This window comes from Silurus meridionalis, chromosome 14 (genome assembly GCF_014805685.1).
Source record: "Silurus meridionalis isolate SWU-2019-XX chromosome 14, ASM1480568v1, whole genome shotgun sequence".
Taxonomy (NCBI): domain Eukaryota; kingdom Metazoa; phylum Chordata; class Actinopteri; order Siluriformes; family Siluridae; genus Silurus; species Silurus meridionalis.
In genome coordinates, this window is record NC_060897.1 from 7,712,979 (window position 1) to 7,731,428 (window position 18,450).

The 18,450-nt window shown below is 36.3% G+C and overlaps 1 protein-coding gene across 2 annotated transcripts; it reads left to right on the top strand.

Moving 5' to 3' along the window:
• Positions 1 to 856: 856 nt before the first annotated feature.
• On the top strand, positions 857 to 17,773 carry syngr1a (synaptogyrin 1a). 2 transcript variants are annotated; one of them, XM_046866753.1, is made up of 5 exons: positions 857 to 1,150; positions 3,613 to 3,739; positions 11,489 to 11,726; positions 12,542 to 12,687; positions 15,387 to 17,773. In XM_046866753.1, the coding sequence occupies exons 2-5, from the start codon at positions 3,644 to 3,646 to the stop codon at positions 15,591 to 15,593; spliced, it is 687 nt and encodes a 228-aa protein (XP_046722709.1). In that variant the 5' UTR covers positions 857 to 1,150; positions 3,613 to 3,643; the 3' UTR covers positions 15,594 to 17,773. The 2 variants fall into 2 exon arrangements, with proteins under 2 accessions (XP_046722709.1, XP_046722710.1); XM_046866754.1 differs by lacking the exon at positions 15,387 to 17,773 and adding an exon at positions 13,274 to 13,812 and having other exon boundaries at positions 857 to 1,148.
• Positions 17,774 to 18,450: the final 677 nt, after the last annotated feature.

The following is an 18,450-nucleotide window of genomic DNA, read 5'->3' on the forward strand; positions in this document are numbered from 1 at the left end:
AAATCAGTGGATAACTACTGTGTATATTCATTTTATAGCAATGCTTTTCGGTTTTAAACCTTATCAAGATAATACCATTGATGTATACAAGATATTAGTAGATATTTTCACACTTTTTAAAGCATGACACTTAAATCTTAACTTCTGGTCAAGTGTACTTTTATTTTTATTTAGCTTTATATCTTTGCCTTAGACTGTGGCATGTTTACAGCCCAAGGATATGTGGTTTAATGGGGATTGTTTTGCATTTTTGGAAGTCTCTCTGGATAACAGCATTTGCTAAACAATAGATGTAAATTAGAATAATATAATGAAATCCTGTTTTCATGACTTGATGTGAAGTCCATGTAACAACACACAGAGTGAATGACACACCTTCATTGTTGACACCTGTTTAAGGAAATGAGTATTATATGGACAATATTTACTGTATATAATGTAATAATGTAATGCTCCCAATAGAATACTATGATACCATTAACCCCAGGTATTAAGAACAGACGAACAGATTATGGAAAACTGCTTTGCTGGTCCTAACTATTAAAAAATTAGATTAGATTAGATTAGATTCAACTTTGTCGTTGTGCAGGGTACATGTACAGAGCCAATGAAATGCAGTTATGCTGTAAGTAAAGATAATGTGTAAAAACTAAATCTTTTTTATTTACCCAACTATTACACAGTAAATGAAAAAATTACATCCAGCTATCAAAGTAACTTTTTTCTTATTTCTTAAACTACCCAATTTTGCCTCATCAGTTTTGATTTGCCATATGTATTAGCAACTCTAAATAGCTTGCTTTTATCAGGCCAACAGATGGCGCCAATTTTCACTCACAAATGCGCTTAATCGGATCAGAGTTTGCTCATCCGCGGATGCTTTTGGCTGGACGTGTTTTGCACCAAACGTTGTATAGTTAAAAAAAGTTGGCCGTTTTGCTGAAGGGGTTTGATGAGTTTCCGAAATATTACTTGAGTGAGGAGAAAACGCGCGAGCTCGGGGACACTTGCACGCGCTTGCAGTCACGCGGACGCGCTCTCGTGCTGCTCTCTTTCACGCCCATGAGGAGAGAGACGGAGGGAAGTGTGGAGAAGCAGAAGCGCTGATAGAAGGAGGAAACGAGGATCTTTTACCTGTGGAGTTTGAGGTGTTAGTATAAACTGTATTATAATCTGTAGTGTCTGAGCAATTTGTATAACCTGTAAAATGTGTAGAGTCTGAGCTGTTGATATAACCTGTATTATAATCTGTAGAGTCTGAGCAACTAGTATAACCTGTATTATAATCTGTAGAGTCTGAGCTGTTAATATAACCTGTATTATAATCTGTAGAGTCTGAGCTCTTAGTATAAACAGTATTATAATCTGTAGAGTCTGAGCTGTTAATATAACCTGTATTATAATCTGTAGAGTCTGAGCTCTTAGTATAAACAGTATTATAATCTGTAGAGTCTGAGCTGTTAATATAACCTGTATTATAATCTGTAGAGTCTGAGCAACTAGTATAAACTGTATTATAATCTGTAGAGTCTGAGCTGTTAATATAACCTGTATTATAATCTGTAGAGTCTGAGCTCTAGTATAAACAGTATTATAATCTGTAGAGTCTGAGCTGTTAATATAACCTGTATTATAATCTGTAGAGTCTGAGCTCTTAGTATAAACAGTATTATAATCTGTAGAGTCTGAGCTGTTAATATAACCTGTATTATAATCTGTAGAATCTGAAATCTGTAGTGTCTGAGCAATTTGTATAACCTGTATTATAATCTGTAGAGTCTGAGCAACTAGTATAACCTGTATTATAATCTGTAGAGTCTGAGCTGTTAATATAACCTGTATTATAATCTGTAGAGTCTGAGCTGTTAATATAACCTGTATTATAATCTGTAGAGTCTGAGCAACTAGTATAACCTGTATTATAATCTGTAGAGTCTGAGCTGTTAATATAACCTGTATTATAATCTGTGGAGTCTGAGCAACTAGTATAACCTGTATTATAATCTGTAGAGTCTGAGCTGTTAATATAACCTGTATTATAATCTGTAGAGTCTGAGCTGTTAATATAACCTGTATTATAATCTGTAGAGTCTGAGCAACTAGTATAACCTGTATTATAATCTGTAGAGTCTGAGCTGTTAATATAACCTGTATTATAATCTGTAGAGTCTGAGCTCTTAGTATAAACAGTATTATAATCTGTAGAGTCTGAGCTGTTAATATAACCTGTATTATAATCTGTAGAGTCTGAGCAACTAGTATAACCTGTATTATAATCTGTAGAGTCTGAGCTGTTAATATAACCTGTATTATAATCTGTAGAGTCTGAGCTCTTAGTATAAACAGTATTATAATCTGTAGAGTCTGAGCTGTTAATATAACCTGTATTATAATCTGTAGAGTCTGAGCAACTAGTATAACCTGTATTATAATCTGTAGAGTCTGAGCTGTTAATATAACCTGTATTATAATCTGTAGAGTCTGAGCTCTTAGTATAAACAGTATTATAATCTGTAGAGTCTGAGCTGTTAATATAACCTGTATTATAATCTGTAGAGTCTGAGCAACTAGTATAACCTGTATTATAATCTGTAGAGTCTGAGATGTTAGTATAACCTGTATTATAATCTGTAGAGTCTGAGCAACTAGTATAACCTGTATTATAATCTGTAGAGTCTGAGCTGTTAATATAACCTGTATTATAATCTGTAGAGTCTGAGCTGTTAATATAACCTGTATTATAATCTGTAGAGTCTGAGCAACTAGTATAACCTGTATTATAATCTGTAGAGTCTGAGCTGTTAATATAACCTGTATTATAATCTGTGGAGTCTGAGCAACTAGTATAACCTGTATTATAATCTGTAGAGTCTGAGCTGTTAATATAACCTGTATTATAATCTGTAGAGTCTGAGCTGTTAATATAACCTGTATTATAATCTGTAGAGTCTGAGCTGTTAATATAACCTGTATTATAACCTGTGGAGTCTGAGCAACTGGTATAACCTGTATTATAATCTGTAGAATCTGAAATCTGTAGTGTCTGAGCTCTTAGTATAAACAGTATTATAATCTGTAGAGTCTGAGCTCTTGATATAACCTGAATTATAATCTGTAGAGTCTGAACTCTTAGTATAACCCCGAATTATAATCTGTAGAGTCTGAACTCTTCGTATAAACTGTATTAAAATCTGTAGAGTCTGAACTCTTAGTAAAACCCGAATTATAATCTGTAGAATCTGAGCTCTTCGTTATAAACTGTATTAAAATCTGTAGAGTCTGAGTATAATCTGTAATATCATCTGTTGTCTGAGCAACTAGTATAACTTGTATTATAATCTGTAGAGTCTGGGGTGTTAATATAACCTATATTATAATCTGTGGTGTCTGAGCAATTAGTATAACCTGTATTATAATCTGTAGAATCTGAGATGTTATCACAACCTGTTTTATAATCTGTAGTCTTAGCTCTTAGTATACCCTAAATTATACACTGTAAAGTCTGATCTCTAGTATACCCTGAATTATAATCTGTAGAGTCTGAGATGTTAGTATAACCTGTATAATCAGATGTGGATTCTAGCTGTTAGTATAATCTCTATTATAATCTAGGAGAAGCAGATCGGCACCAGACTGCAGGAGGATGGACCAGGCATACGGGGCAGGAAAAGCTGGAGGAGCCTTCAATCCAGTATTATTCATCCAGCAGCCACAGCCTATCCTCCGCATCATGTCCTGGGTAAGAAAAGATCCCCAGTGTAATGTAACTGATAAAAAGTCCCACCTGATGTTCTTAAACAGAAAGTGTTGTCTATTTGTGGTGACACAAGAAGAATAAAACACTTGCATGTCCTCAAGTGTTTCATTCCTAACATGAATTCCAGAAAATAATAGTGTTTTATCTCTGTGATGTCAAAATTCATTTCTGACTATTAAAAATGTTTATTTAATGTGCAGGCACAGTAACACTGGATTGGATATTCAGCGGCCTAATTTGGTTGAGTTTGTGCCTGGGGTAGCTTCAGATTCCTGTTCCTAACTAATTGGAATCTGATATGGCATTCTGCTTGTATTAATTTTAGAAAAAAAATTATTTTAGTGTGATATGGCATATTTTACTGAAGTATCTAAAAAAAAAAAACCTAATTTTGGTATATTACCGTACTCTAATTACATTTTGTGATTTGCTGTTTTGGGGAAAGAAAAAAAATCAATTATAGAGTAGTAGCAGTAATATGTTTAACATCACAGCATCTTGTAATTTATTATTTTACTATATTAGTAAGTTTTTACCTTTCTTCATCATTCATACAAAAATACTATTTGTTTGTTACTTTCTGGTAGAAACATCATATGTTCCCTTTAATGGCCATAGGTTGTTCATGATCTACCAGCTTTGTATTAAGCCTCATCACTTGCCGCTTCTGGTATGTGTGTGTGTGTGTTTGCATGTGTGTGTTAGAAAGAACAGGAGAGGCACGATCTGCTGAATGTTGCATCTGGTATTTGAACACATGGTGAGAGGGTGGAAGAGAGATTACAGATGGATGAGAGAGAGAGAGAGAGAGAGAGAGAGAGAGAGAGAGAAGGTTGGGGGAAGGGAAGGCAGGTGGCTTTACAGGTTTAGAGGTTACTACTGTGTAGTGTATAAATGTCCTGATTATTATCATCATATAATCATTATTACTCTATTTAAAAAGATAATTTATGATATTGATAGATTATTGTGTGTGTTGGGGGGTGTGCAGACATCTAATCAGTCAATGATTGTAGCCACCGCACAATGCATAAACCTGTGCAGATACTGTTCGAGTACTTAAGGTAATATTCACATCAAACATTAGAAGAAATAATGAAACACAGGAAAACATGCTCTACATGTGAAAACCAATTAAAAAGGGTTAAAAAAACAAATAGCAATTGAAATACATGCATTACATATGCAAGTGTCTGAACCATAACATGCAGTAAGTGTCTAAGCATCAGAGAAAATGGCCAGATTGTATTGAATTTCCAGGAAGGATATAGTAACTTAAATATTCACTCATTACCATTGTTGTCTGCATGCACCCAAACTGGACTGGACATCCAAAGAATACAAAAATAAATATTTTTTCCAGTTTTCAACAAACCAATTTTGGTGATTCCAGGCTCAACGTTTTTGATCCTGCCCAAACACAATCTTCTTCTATGGTAGCCCACCTACCTCAAGGATTGATGTATTGTGCTTCCTAAAATGATTTTCTGCTCAGTCTGTAAAGAGTGCTTATTAACATTACTATTGACTTACTGTTAGCTCAGACCAGTCTGGTCAGTCTTGACTGATCTTTTTTTATTAACAATGTGTTTCAGACTGCAGACCTCTCAGCTCACAGAATGTTTTTTTTTTTTGCATAATTTAAAAGCAACTGAAGCTCTGGAGCTACATGAATTTATGTATTGTGCATATTTATATATGAAAGATGCTGGTAGAGGAACAATTGTTGATTAACATGTGATAAAATCTATTATCTCTTTTTTTTTACCCAAGTAGATCATAGCATGACATTTTGCCCATGATCCTATTAGCATAAAAATGTTATTGAATTACATTATAATATTCATTCATAATTCACAGTGTACCCTGAGGATATGAGTGTTCATTTGGAAAAATTGTGGAATATTCCTAGCGAGTTCATTGTGTTGAATGGCACTTTTTCCATGTTCACATTGACACCATCTGCTGTCAGATCCATTCAAGGTAAAGTAAATAAATAAATATTTGAAGGTCAAAACCTTTTTCTCTTTGGGCAGGGAATATTAAGTGAAGAGATCCCTTTTGAAAGTTGTTGTTTTTACAATTAAGCTATTATTTCAGTTTGCTGGTCAAAATTGTGATGTTTTTAAGCATATTAATAAAAATACAGTATTTGTTAAATACTCGCTGGGGAGATTTAAGGTCAAAGCCACCTCTGAACTAGCTGCAAGTGAATATATAAAAAATACTGTTGGCTATTTAACCTTTTCTTGGCTCTTTTATTTTTTCGGTTGTGCAATTCTACATGTAGGTTTTTAAAAGTCACAAGTTTAACCTTTTGCTGTTTTTTTTTTTATTATTATTGTTGTGTTGTGGTAGCAGTGAATAAGTGATAAAAATTGAGTTGTTTGGATGAAAGGCATGTTATTATGCAAGAACATCCACAAATAAATAGTTTCTCCTGTTTAAGGAGTTTTTTAGTCAAGCAGATTGGCATGAGAATGTCACTTTTTGCAATTTTCTCAGTTCAAGCACTCACGCCACAAATGTAAGCCGATTACTGTGCACCAGTGCTATGAAAGTCCAGTTTTATAACGATCACTATAATTAACCCTTTTGCACAGGACCTAACATAAGTTTAGCCAATCACGTTAATTAGCATGCAGCAAACCCAAGACCACTTGATCCAAGAGACAATCAGCTAGACGGGCTAGCTGCGTTTCACGCTGACTTGTGGCAGCGCACTGTATGTTTACATAAACACGGAATGGTGTAATAACTCTGCCCTCGTTTCCACCTATTGGAGCTTATGGTTGTTAGATGTAGATCTTTTTATTTACCCTGTGAATTCACCACTGTTATTGTACTTGGAATGTACATTCCACCTAGTGCCAATGCTAAGGAGGCACTCTGAGTACTCTTTTGGACCACCATAAGTGAACTGCAGAACACACATCCTGAAGGACTGTTTATTGTCACTGGAGATTTCAGTCATGCAAATCTCAGAATTGTGCTCCCTAAATTTAATCAGAATGTGGACTTTCCAACCAGAGGGAAAAACACGCTGGATGTTGTTTACACAAACATCCCGGAAGCATATCGGGCGAAACCCCAACCCCATCTAAGATACTCAGACCACATCTCTGTTATGCTGATCTCAGCATACAGACCCCTCAACAGATGTTCAAGACCATTTCGAAAGCAGGTAAGAACCTGGCGGGCAGCAACCCCTCTACTCTTCAGGACTTCAGGGCATCCAGGTGATTACAAACTACCAGACCAGCTTTTTCTGTCTGTGACTGTGATTCCTACCCCCAAGATGCCCTGAACGACTTCTACGCCCAGTTTGAGGGTTCAGAACAAAGCGACAGCAAGGAAGACCACCCCTCCTCCCAACAACCAGGTGCTCTGTCTAACCATGGCTGAAGTCAGGAAAACTCAATGCAGAGTTAACCCATGGAAGTCTGCTTGTCCAGACAACATTCCTGGCAGAGTGTTTAAGAAATGTGCAGAACAGCTAGCAGATATCTTCCCTGACCTTCATCTGACCTGATCTTCAACATCTCCCTGAACAGCGCCTTAGTGCCTACGTACCTCAAGACAGCAAAAATCGTGCTTGCTGAAGAAGTCTACATACTCTTGCCTCAATGACTATCGTCCCTTTGCACTCACACCGATTGTAATGAAGTGATTCAAGAGGCTCATCATGAGGCACATCAAGACCCAGCTACCACCCTCACTGGACCCCATGTAGTTTGTGTATCGTCAAAAACGTTTCACAAACAATGCCATTGCAAAGACCCTCCATCTGGCCCTCACCAGCCTGGACAATAATGACGAATGCTGTTCATAGACTTCAGCATTTAACACAATCATCCCTCAGTAACTGATTGAGAAGCTGAGCCTACTGTGCCTGAACACCCTCCCTCTGCAACTTGTTTCTGGATTTCCTGACTGCTACAACTCAGTCAATCTGAATCAGGAACAGCATCTTCAGCTCCCCCACACTGAGCACTGGGGGCCCCTCAGGGCTGTGTGCTGAGCCCACTGCTGTTAACTCTACTAACTCACAACTGTGTAGCAATGCACAGCTCGAATCACATCATTAAGTTCACAGATGACATGACATGAACGATATGTCAGCATACAGAGAGGAGGTGCAACAACTAACAGCCTGGTACAGAGCCAACAACCCGTCTCTGAACGTTGAAAGAACTAAAGAGATGGTTGTTGACTTTAGGAGAGCACAAAGTGGTCATTTTCCACTGAACATCGATGGATCCTCTGTAGATTCCTTGGCGTTCATCTGGCAGAGAACTTCACCTGGACACTCAACACGAGTTCCATCACCAAGAAAGCCCAGTAGCATCTCTACTTACTGAGAACGCTGAGGAAGAACGCTCCCCCATCCTGACAACATTCTACAGAGGGACCATCAAGAGCATCTTGAGCAGCTGCATCACTGCCTTTTTTTGGAACTGTACTCTCAGGGATCACAAGATCACAACATTGTGGAAAACCCCATATACCCCTTACACACAATCTTCACCCTTCTACCATCTGGAAAGAGGTACCTTAGCATTCAAGTCTTAACCTCCAGACTGAGTAACAGTTTTTCCTCTCAAGCCATCAGGCACCTCAACAACTGAACTGAACTTACACACACTCAAATGTGTGTTATTGAGCTGCTAGAATGCTAAACTCAAACAAACACAATACTCATTTCAATTCATACACATGCATGTCTTCAGCACCCATTTTATATTATAACTACAGGTAGTCGTCGACTTATGACCACGATTGGGACCGACAGAGCGGTTGTAACACAATTTGGTCGTAAGTAGAGTAGGCTATATGTACAGTACTGTGAAATGATGCCGGAAGCTGGTACGCGCTGTCGTATGCCGCGGCTAGCGATTGTGGTCGTAAGTCGACGACTACCTGTATATTATAACTGTTTACATGCTTTTTTGCACCAGGGTTCTGGAGAAACGTTTTCTTATTTCACTGTGTACTGCATCAGCTATATATGGTTCAAATGACAATAAAAGCTTCTTGACTTGACTTGACCACTAGGTTTTAGTGAACTCCAGATCACCATTTACAACAGGACAAGTTCAGTTCTTCTAGTTCTTTTTACCACTTCTCAGATTGATATAGTTATATAGTGATATAGTTGCTAATTCAGCCACCAGCATGTTTTTGTGAGGTGGTAGGAAACCAGAGAACCCAGAGGAAACCTATAGAACCACTGGAAGATCATGAGTAGAGAAAAGGTGGTAAAAATGTCTGAGCCCAGCTTCCGGTTTACTGGGATAGGCAAATAAATAACACTTTCCCTGTGGAATCAATAAAGTATTCTTTAAAAAAAAACAGTAACTTATGTTTGGAATAAAATTTAGCACTCCAGAGCTGTGAGAGGCAGATGGGGAAAACTGATTTTCCTTTACAATCCGGTATTAAGTAATATAAAGTCAAGTACCCTGATAGTAACACTCTGATAAGTATATATTTAGTATGTATAAGGAGACACTTGCATCTTGCTTTTAAGTGTAGTCTTGGATATACATGCATCATATAGGATCTGTTGCATTTAAATCAGCATTCAGAACAGTTGGCTATACTGTAGATAACATGCCTAGTGTTAGGGAGATTAAATGGAAGATCAAGTCAAAACAGGACTTAAAATTTTAACAGTATAATAATAGATGCCAACATGGCGGTGTCAGGGACCGACTGGAAGAACTTAGATGTAGGATCCAACTGAAGTATAATTCAACTTTTATGGAAACCTTTGATAATTTCTACAGGGTTTATAGGAGTGGAAGAAAAAAAATCATTAACAGTCCAGGGTCAGAACGCAGACAACCAGAACATCAATGGGCAGACAAAATCAGATCCAATAACAGTTCCAAAATCGGGCAGAGCAAAAACAAAAACCAAAAGACATATCGGAGTCTAAATCAGTATCCAGGGTAAGTTTCTTTAGAATTGGAATTATTAATTTTAAGAGAGAAAAAAATATGCAGTGGGAGAAAGAATGATTGGTATAATTAAGGTATATTGAAGCTTTTATAATGTAAGGGTTCAACAGGAATTTCTGAAATTCTTAAAGAATATGACATTTTTTCATTTCCACTGAATTTCAGGTTAATCAAAAAGGCATTCATTGAAATTGTTATACGTGAAACTAGAACACTCCAGGAAGTGTAGTCGTTGAAAACGAATTAACTTTGGGTTTGTGTTAACAAATTAGTTACCGTAATTTCCGGACTATTAAGTGCACCGAATTTTACAAAGATTTTTATTTTGAACATAAATAAGCCGCACCTGTCTATAAGCCGCAGGTGTCTACACTGAAATACGATATATGGTGTGCTACATCACATCACCCTATTATTGATTATATTCCTATAACAGCACACTATCATATATATTAATCTTTTACATATGTTTGTACTTTTACGGTTTTGTGCAGACACTGTTATCCATAGCAGCCTAACATTTTTAGTGATCAGCTGCACAACAGTGGCAACTTGGTTTTGCTGCCATTTGAACGAACGACCCACTGATCAGAAGTCTATTCTGATCTGACCTCCCACTTCAGTGTGACATTTTTAACACAATTTACAGTGTTTTCTGTGGAATGTATGACAATTGTTATGTGTTTGGACATAAATAGACTGCACGTTTGCTCTCCGAGTAACAAAGTCTTGTGATATGCACCGTATTTCTGAAACCCTAAACATACTAAACATACCTATACACGTGTAGGCTGAAATATGGAGCCTGATAGAAAAGGCTTTTCTGCTGAAAATCACAAGACCAGGACCCCACGTGCTGCTTCGAACAATGCCTGCTTTCTTGTCCTCATGAGGCGCAGGAGCCTTGTGATCCAGCTCATTAATTTTAGATCCAAGACATAAAAGGTTATAATATAAGTTATAATATCTTAAAAGCTTTTACAGTCTTAATAATAGTTTATGAGGAAATGATTTGTCAGATCGTTTTACTTTACGAACAAGCCACTTTAATAGAGACTATAGTTACAAACTATATTACATGATCAGATATGAAATGTGTAATTGTTGATCCAGAGATGTTTTCTGTGACTCCCCAGGTTGCAGTGAGCTATTGGAGACCTGGCTTGGATAAAATGTACACATGATTCATTAGTAAATTAAAAAAGATGATTGTAGTAAATAAAAGAAAATAACTGCAGGATTTTTTTTTTTTTCATTGAATGCTTTTATGATTAAAAGTAAAAAAGAAAATATTGAAAATTATTATTTTAAGTAACAGATTATAGAAATACTTATCTGTTAGAATTTGAACTCGGACCGATGAAGATGAAAAGATTTGCCAATTCTTGTTTGCTGGCTCAAGAGATGGTTGGCAGAGCCCCTGGTGCTAAACAGATTTATTCAATCTCTCTCTCTCTCTCTCTCTCTTTCTCTTTTTCCCTCTATTCATCTGTGTGTATTTTCAACTTCAGCAGAGCAACCTAATGGAAGCAGTTATCCAGCTAATTAGTGCATCTGGATTTTAAACAGGAACTGGATAAAGATATTTTGTGTGGTTTGTGTTTAAAAATGACTTGCATGATGATGATTTTCTTTTATTCCAGTCGCTTGATTTCACCAAAAATATCCAAGCATACAAAAACTGGCTTAATTCCTCCATACCCTCCTTCTTTATAATGTCTACACTAGATCTCTCATTCTCTGTTTTTTCTTCTCCAACCCCTTCTAGATCTTCTCCATAGTGATTTTCGGATGTATTGCCAATGAGGGCTATGTGAACCGACCTGATGAAGAGGAGGAGTACTGCATTTTTAACCGTAACCAGAATGCCTGTAACTACGGTGTGGCTATGGGCTCTCTGGCCTTTTTTACCTGTCTTGCCTTCTTGGCCTTGGATGCCTATTTCCCACAAATCAGCAGCGTCAAAGACCGTAAGAAAGCCGTCCTGGCAGACGTTGGCATCTCGGGTGAGATGTTTCTTATTTTCAGTTCCTTTTCTCAAGTGACAAATCCTAACTGGTGGCATTGAGTTGCATTGAGTTTTTACTTTAGTGTAATAATCAGGATGAAAATATTAAAATTGACATTTGTTCTGTGTGGTGCTTGAAAATACTTAATTCCTATTTAGAAAGGTCCTGCTTAGTTTTTAGAATTTGTTTACCTACTTATACTCATTTTATGGGTTATTTGTTAATACTGCTCAAACCTATTTCTGTTTAGAATCCCTATTATATTTTTCTCATTATCTGCTTTTTCCTAATGCAGTTTTTTGTATAATTGCCTATATTTAAAAGCATTTCCTTTGTAAATACACTAAGCTATATTCCTTTCTGTAAGGTAAGCGATATATAGATGATCTTTCCATATGTTCTTCTAGCCCTGCCAAAGCCTTTCATAAAGCGCAGTATCAGTGCATAGCTGGAGTTTCATAGGTTATTAAATCCAGAAGGTCCTAAATAAATGTATATTCATATTCCATGGTGCATAAACGGTAATGTACTATTTATATTCAATAGTGCATGGACGGTATAAATGTATGTATAAATAAAAAAAGTCCTGACTTTTAATTGTTGCTTTTAGTGTTTAAAGGGGAAAGCGTTATTTTAGGCAGCACACAGTAGAGGGAGATATGTTGCCATCTGTTGGCCAATTTTGGAATTGCCACTTTTGGCTGGGTTGGTAATAAAGACCCAATTTCCTCCTATAATGCTAAATTTAATCCTGTAATGTTAGTTCTGATCATTTGGATTTCAGCCAACAATTTGTCCCTCATGTTCCACAGCTGTCTGGGCCTTCATGTGGTTTGTGGGCTTCTGTTTCCTGACTAATCAGTGGCAGGTGTCCAATCCTGATAACAACCCCTTAAACGAGGGTGCAGATGCAGGAAGGGCAGCCATCACCTTTTCCTTCTTCTCCATCTTTACCTGGGTCAGTGCTACTCTTTATACTGCCTCCAATTCCAAGCTATACTTAAGGCAAAAAGGGATTTTTTTTCTCCCTTGGACTTAACATTTAAATTTCAGTAGACTTCAGTATTACTCTTTTTTTATTTTCTGTTTTAAATCGAATTAAACATTTCAGTGAAATTTAAGAAATAAAAACATGACAGGGCACGCTGTTATAGTAAAACAATGATATGGTGATATGATGAAACCAATCTTATATTCTTTTCTTGTTCATTATATGATCAATCCCTGAACACTGTTCTGAGGAGAAGAAACACTTAACAAGCTCTTCTTTTTATGCGATGTTTGTGTTCTTTGTCTGACCCTTTTTTTGATGCCAAAGGTTTTTAATCAAACTTTTTAACCACAATCTTTTAGCATGAAAGGGTTTATTTCAAAAGAAAAAAAAGAATAACACTGACACTGTTTTTGTCTACATTTTCATCTAGATTGGAGTGAAGAATCTGTACAGTTAATTTGCTATGATTGAATGTACATATTTTCTTTGCCCCCGTCTTTATCTGTCATCATAAATCCTCAATCCGGTGGTAATTTTTGTCCATCTCTAGGGTGCGCTAACATTCCTCGCCATGGAGCGCATGAAGAGAGTTTCGTTTGAAGAGGAGTACAACAAACTGTTCACCCCTCAGCCTCCTCCCCCATTTGTCTAACATACAACAAACTTATGCAAGCACAGGGAGCAGGTGCTGGTGTCCATCCATCCACTGTGAAGCCATTTCAGTTTTACATCTCCTCCTCTTTTCTTTGCTGTTTTTCTCTTTTTTTTTCACATTTACAGTCACAAGAGGGATATATTGATCTTCCATGATTTGGACAAAAGTATTGGGACACCTGTCTTTTCCACCATATGTGATTTTTTACCCTAAAGTTGGAGTAACACAATAGTATAGGTTTTCTGTAGATGCAGTAACATAAAACATTCCCTTAACCAGAATTAGGAGACCCAAAATTGCACACAAACTCGACCTGAATTTGCATGATTATACATTGCTTTGCTGCCACATATACTTTATTTCAATATTATATTATGTTATGTTATATTATATTATATTATATTATATTATTATAAGGTGGTCTAGTGGTTAGGTTGCGGCGCTCTCACCGCTGTGGTCCGGGTTCGATCCCCGTTCAGGGAACCAACCCCAGCCACTTTCGGTGCCGGTCCCAAGCCCGGATAAAGGGGGAGGGTTGCGTTAGGAAGGGCATCCAGTGTAAAAACGTGCCAAATCAATCATGCGGAGGATCCGCTGTGGCGTCCCCTAACGGGAGAAGCCGAAAGAAAGTTTATAGTATAGTATTTATTTAAATATGGTTCGTATGTTCAGGCAGTGCCTTTTTTCACTTTTTGCTTTTGTACATTTTGATTGCAGCTTCATATATAAATTTTCACATTCCGAATAAATGAGACGAAGGAGGCATGCATCCACAGATGCCATAAAACATTAAAAAATATATATTTTAAGCTTGTTTGTGCTCTTCTGACAGGTAATGAAAGTGCCTTAAATGCTTTACATCTTCTGGGTATTAATGTCTTAAATCGAAGAAATGTAGGGGAACCTACACTGGAGCCTGGAATTGGGTTTGTTTAAAAAAAAATATTTCAGCCACCTGTGGAGATAATATAAGTGTACCAGAGAACACTTAAGGGGGATATGTTTACATATTTTGTCTAGACTTGTACTGTTTATACAGGATGTGCCTGCAGTGACAGTTTAACCTTTAAAAAAAAAACGAATAATATTCAGGGATTGGTTTTTGGAGAACATTTCCGTGAATGTGAATGAGTCAGTAATTATACTAGAGCATAAAAACATGACAATCTGAACCTATTCAATTTTCAATTATGAGCAAACATTATTGTGGAATAAATAATAATTAAAAAAAAAAACAACAATTATATTATTCTTTTGTAGCTTTGTAGGACAACTTGATTTTTGTCTTGTTGAAATATTTGATTAATCTTAGTTTAGACTATATATAGATAATCTTGTTGCATTTGTGCAATTGAGAGATTTTGATTATATCAACTGATTGATTTGTTGAAGCTGTATTTCATTATTATTTTTTATTTGTATAAAATTAACTGCCCAAAGGTGTTCAACGTTTGTTTGTTTTTGGTTGTTTTTAAACCGAGTATGCATTATTAGCTACCAATCTACCAATTCCACCGAAAGATTTTAAGTTTTTCCCAGATATTCATTCACAAATACGATTGAGTGAATTTGGGTTCAGTAAAGCTGTCATTATAAAACTGTTCCTTTAAAAGCTCTCTGATTAAAGATATTTAATGTATTCCTTGTCTTCGAGTGCTTCAAGTTCTTCCCAATGTTGCCATTAATCAGGCACACTTTAAAAATGTTATTCACATTTTTCATTGTGACTAGTTCATGTGATAATAAACATATATATCCCTGATAACCTGAAACTAACCAAATTAATATCTCTTTCTACCTTTTTTCTTTTACTTTTCTCTCTTTCTCTCGCGCTTTCTCATTCCTACTCTACTCCTTCATCCAACCTTTATTTTTAACCTGATGCAATGAATATTGGTCACATATTCATTCTCTCCTTTCAACACCATCCCCATGTTCTTCCTACCATTTATTTACTCACCTATTATTCATCAACCATTTCTCTGCTCGATCACTCACATCCTTTCAGGCTGGTCAGGCTTTCCTGGCGTTTCAGCGGTACAAGCTCGGAGCAAGTTCCAGCCTCTTCTCGCAGAACTACACGGACCCGAACGAGGAGACAGCAGCACGCTCTGAAGGCATGGATTACACGGGTTACATAGAAGACACGGAGGCACCAGACAGTATGCATACCAACTACGATGGATCTGCTGGTTACCAGAGCCAAGAGTACTAAGGGGCTCAGGGACTAAGGTGTATTGTACAAGCTCTAATAGGCATATATAGAATGAAGAACTTTGTTGAAAGTGGAAGATTGGACTGAGATAATGAAACAGATGCTGGATATTTTATAGTGTTTGAGGGAGTGGTATGTAGCATTCACTGATTTATCTATAGCGGTTTAATCTGAGGATGAAACTCTTATACATGGTAAGGGAACAGATGATGTGCAACTTTTCTGTATGAACCTTCGCATATTTCAGATTGTAGTGTGTGTGTGTGTGTGTGTGTGTGTGTGTGTGTGTGTGTGTGTGTGTGTGTGTTCCAACCATTTTGCCTTCAGCTAAAGAGTGCAAATAGCTATTATATGGTTGAATTTAAAAAAATAAAAAAATAAAAAGATTTAATTGGGTTTGATGCTTGTAGATCCTAAAGGCAAACAATTTTAAAAGCATTTTGTAGTATAAGGGACAATCCAAAGAACTTTATAGGACAATAGATATAACTTTCTTTGTCTAAATATGCATATACAAGCTTACACAAATTATAGAGTATGTTGAAATTACATGCATTCTTTTTTTTGCATGTATAATGCACACAATCTGATTTGCCGCTTTATATGTATATATTAAAATTGATATGTATTTCAGCTGCATTCTTCTTTCTGGTAAAAATCCATTCCATTCTTTGACCATTAACACCTATCAGAAGTCATATGCACTTGAGAAGATGGAGACAAGAAAGGCAGGTCACGTTTAGAATTCAGGTACAGAATATTTACCTTTAATTCTATAATATGAGTCTGGTTGTAGAAAGAAGGTGTTTCTGAGCAGGACTCTGAAATGTTATTTAAAAATAGGTAAAATAATAATAATAATAATAATAATAATAATAATAATAATAATGAATGATATTAACTAAGAATTAAGTTGCCACCAAAATCATTTCCTAAACTATTTAATTCCTCTCATACATTTTGGCGCAAGGGCACATAGTTCAGATTCATTTATATTTACACTTAAGTTCCTGTTATCACTTACATTATTGCAGCTGTGTACTGTCTCTCATCAGCTTTTTTTGCTAAATAGAGACTAGCTAATTACGTTAATATGCAAAAGAAATAAAATACAGTTCCTCCAACATGTTCTTGAAATTATGTAAACTTTTTTACCTGTCAGGAAAATATTTAACACTGACTGTTACTTTAACACTGGAGACTCCTTCCAAGTCCAACTTTACACAGAAAACTTCACCATATTAACAATGTTACACTTTTTATCAAACTGTATCATATATGCGGTGCTTCCACCATACAAATCTCCTTTTTACTATAACTTTTTAATACAGAAACATCAATGTTAATAGCAGAGATATTGTCAAATCCTATCTTCTAAACAGTAAATTAATACCTTCCAAAAATGTTATTTGAGATCATTGCATAGTGAATTAACTGACAAAGATATCTATCATGTCTATACCAGTCAATATATGTCTTGTATTTAGTAAAACTCATAATGTTTGGGGTAATTACACATCATACAATATGTAGCACTGGTACTATAAACCAAGCTTATTAATACAACCTGTTTCTACATGGTGCAACCTAAAAACCTGTTTCTATTTCACTTAAGAAAATCTTGATTAAAAGTTTTTTTTTCTTGTTCTTTTTTCTAGTGTGCTTAGAATAACCAGTGTTCTTGTTGTCAGTTGTAGTCTTATATTTGTACATGAATCGTAGAAACAGCAGAAGTTTATATGTGTGTTGTATATTACTATATTACTATTACTATAGACATATAGTTTCATGGTAACTTGAAACTGCTCTGCTTTTTTGTTTTGTTTTGAAGTGCAGTACAAATTACTTTTTGGCAGCAATAAGCAAAAATAATCACTTCATTTATACTATTTATATGTATGAAGTGCAATGTACATCATGGTCTCCACCATGGACTCTGGACACATGTCATGTGATTAAATTAATGTGTGTTGTTCAAAAGTCGATATGTATTTAATCATGTCTTCAATTGTGCGTTCTGGAGCGTGTTCGAGCGAGTCACTGTCTGTCAGATATGTAATATCTATCAGTAATCTATAATCTGTCAGGTATTAAAGATTTATGATTGTGATTTGATAAGTAGTTCATAAAGGAGAGCATTACCCGGCGATGTTACAAATAAACTGATTTCTGATTCCAGACCGTACTGTGTGCTGCTTTGTCAGAATAAGAGGTGGTGACATCAATTTCTGTATTTGCCCCCACATACGTCAAGGCACAAGATGCAGTAACTGATCATAAGGTGTGTGTGTGTGCACACTAAATCATGGGGACCGATGTCACCATGGGGACCTAAATTGAGGTCACCAACGGCAAAGCCATCCAAGCACCTCCCAAACAGTGTCTAGACACGCCCAGTGAGGTTATCTCTGAAGACCCCATGGGGTCCATTTTCAAGACAAAATCTGTGTGATTGTGTAATCTTTGCACCCCTAGAGGTCACACACGGTATTGCCGACCCCCACCCTACATTGTTTTGGAAGTGTGTGTCACGTCCTTCATATTCTCTAGCGCCATCTATCGGTCAATAATAAAATATAAATGTAATGTATATTACAGAATAGATTATTAAACTATTTACTTATATATGTATATTAATTTATAAAGGTTAATGGATGTGGTGAGGGAAGACATGCAGGTAGTTGGGTTGAAAGAGGAAGACATAAAGGATAGGGGAGTATGGAGACGGATGATCCGCTTTGGAGACCCCTAATGGGAGAAGCCAAAAGAAAAAGAAGACATAGTTTTGAAGTATGGAAAAGAAGCCATGTTGGTTCATTAGGCCTATTTACTGCTTAAACAAGTAGGTAGTAGTAGC

Coding starts and splice junctions, on each gene's coding strand:
- syngr1a (XM_046866753.1), top strand. CDS start 3,644: ATGGACCAGGCATACGGGGCAGGAAAAGCTGGAGGAGCCTTCAATCCA. Junction 11,727..12,541: donor GGCAGACGTTGGCATCTCGG/GTGAGATGTTTC, acceptor CATGTTCCACAG/CTGTCTGGGCCTTCATGTGG. Junction 12,688..15,386: donor TCTTCTCCATCTTTACCTGG/GTCAGTGCTACT, acceptor ACATCCTTTCAG/GCTGGTCAGGCTTTCCTGGC.